Source organism: Palaemon carinicauda, chromosome 42 (genome assembly GCF_036898095.1).
Source record: "Palaemon carinicauda isolate YSFRI2023 chromosome 42, ASM3689809v2, whole genome shotgun sequence".
Lineage (NCBI taxonomy): Eukaryota > Metazoa > Arthropoda > Malacostraca > Decapoda > Palaemonidae > Palaemon > Palaemon carinicauda.
In genome coordinates this window covers 19,825,137-19,827,636 of record NC_090766.1, presented here as the reverse complement: position 1 = coordinate 19,827,636, position 2,500 = coordinate 19,825,137, and the positions used below count along the sequence as shown (strand labels likewise).

General features: G+C 33.4%; 1 protein-coding gene across 1 annotated transcript in view; it reads left to right on the top strand.

Annotated features, from left to right (window-relative positions):
* The window catches only part of LOC137632975 (limbic system-associated membrane protein-like), a 519,481-nt gene that overhangs the window by 481,569 nt on the left and 35,412 nt on the right, over positions 1-2,500 (top strand). The window contains exon 9 of the mRNA XM_068365113.1: positions 1-120. This exon is cut by the window's left edge and continues 36 nt beyond it. Coding sequence (XP_068221214.1) covers positions 1-120 — 120 coding nt within the window. The remainder of the gene's footprint in view (positions 121-2,500) is intronic.

Here is a 2,500-nt window from a genome sequence, read left to right as displayed (position 1 = left end):
CTACTACTACTACCACTACTACCACCACTGCACCTCCTAAGCTGCACCCACCTACGGTGGCCACAAATCGTCAGGATTCGTCTCAGCCGCCATTCTTCCCCTTTCTGGGATCGAATTTGGGTGAGTGGAAGGAAGGGAACGCATGTTCACCTCGAGGGAGTTTTTAGGACTTGGTTGTACCCAAGGTCCTTCATTAAAGGACCTTGGTTGTACCTATCCAGCAACATGACGATGGCTATAGACTTATCGCACTCAATTTTGGGTTGAAATTTAAACTCTTAGATTAAATTTTTTCTTAGACATTTATAATTTTGTTTATATTTTGGTGTTGAAAAACTTTGTCTTACCACCTTAGCTGCATGCATCTTCATTTTTATCTAGATTTAGATTAGGTCTGACAAAATTCTACAAATACCCTTTTAATATTATTAGCAGTTACAAATTTTGATTTTGTCCTGTTCCAAAGGGTGCGATAAGTCTAAAGGTACATAAATTTGCCGTATGTCTTCTATTCCAATTGGCCGTCACACTAGCATTTGTTATATTCTAAAAGCAGTTTATATGAAAATAGAACGTGATGGTCTGAGTACTAACAGGACGTTATATTTTGTTTCTCCACCACATTTGAACTTCGTTGCCACCTTGCTTATTTGAGGTATCAGGCGTACAAGATATAAGAGTCCGGGATGGCTAAGATTTTGGAAACACTAGGAATTCTACTCAGTTTCCTCGCATTGTAGTTTGCTTATGGATAAGTACCAGTCTGTTTGACACTTGTTGATAAGCATGTTGCTTTTAAGTGTTTGAATGTTGAGTTTTAAAGAACTTTCGAGGTTTCTGTCTATTATGCTTCTCAGATCGGTTAGTATTGTCTTCAGATTAAATATTTTTGTAACACTTAGTAGAAGTTTTTTTTTTTCTTTAAATAATATCGTTTCCATCGTGTTAATAACTTGTGTAACGTGATGAAAATAAGAGAAGTGTGCAAAAGGAAAAACCTGAATTTTTTTTTGTGTTTAACTATAGCTCACAACGACTTCGCGTGAAAGATACGCAAATATCGAGTGATTGAAAAATGAAGTCGACTCCCTACTGTAGATATATGTCAAAAATGTTAATCAACATATGGAATATTGATCGTATTCAGAAATCAAGAAATTGATTTCCGACTTGAAATCTAGGCTGTTTATAATTTATTTGACTTCATTAAGTCATTCCGTATATTTCGTTGGTAATTGACGTTTTTATGAGGAATTGCTAGTTTATATGATTTTTGAGTCACCTGGGGTCCGCCTTTTATGTGAGACAGTAATTGTTTACTTCATAAGCTTTTGTCAATAGTACAAAAACATTTAGGATAAACATGAAGTGTTATAATCTCATCCCAAGTCTTTATACGTTTTACTTGAAATCCTCGTCATTCTGAAAGTTAATTTGAGAAAACAGAACAATTAAAAAGGTTTATTATTTTTTTCGACATTTTATCGACACAGCCGAATGTGGGCGTTAATTTTTGTTTTCTGTATATATCCAAATATCCAAGTAGTTTTAGCAGCTGTAATAGCAGGAATAGTATCCTGGTAACGTGATCATATTGCATATTTATCACAAACAGAGAAAAGCAACCCATATCTATGAGAACTTTTAAACAATGGAGTTGTTAAGCCCATAATATATTTTCAAGTGTAGGCAATTAAGTGATTGATGGATTTCAATTAAAAGGACAGCAGAGAAGGCCCTCAGCTCTGATTCATCCTTGGAAAAGATCCTTACTCCTTTTGAGTCAACAATGAGTCTGGGAAAATAAGTTCAATAACGGGATTTTGAAGCTAGTGAGGGAATATTTTTGGAGCCATTTTATGATCTTTACAAAATGCGTTTTATAATTAAGTGGAATTATAGGCACTTTTAGAATCCTCATAAAAGACTGAGTAATTAGATGGAATTGGAGCCACTTTTAGGATCTTTATAATAGACTTTGATTAGTGAGATGGAATTGGAGCCACTTTTAGGATCTTTATAAAAGACTTTGAATAGTTACATGGAATTGGAGTCACTGATACGATCTTTATAAAAGGCTTTGAATAATTAGATGGAATTAGATACAATTTTAGAATCCTTATAAAAGACTTCAGAGTAATTAGAGGGAATTAGAGCAACTTCTAAGATCTTTATAAAAGGCTTTGCATAATTAGAGGGAATTGTAGCCACTGTTACGATCTTTATAGAAGGCTTTGAATCATTAGATAGAATTAGAGGTAATTTTAGAATATTTATTCTGCTTTGAGTAATCAAATGGAATTATAGGCAATTTTAGAATCTTGTAAAAGACTATGAATAATTAGATGGAATTGGGGCAAAATTTAGGATCTTTATAAAAGGCTTTGAATAATTAGATGGAATTGCAGCAAATTTTAGGATCTTTATAAAAGGTTTTGAATAAATAGATGGAATTAAAGACAATTTTAGGATCTTTATTCGTCTATGAATAATCAGATAG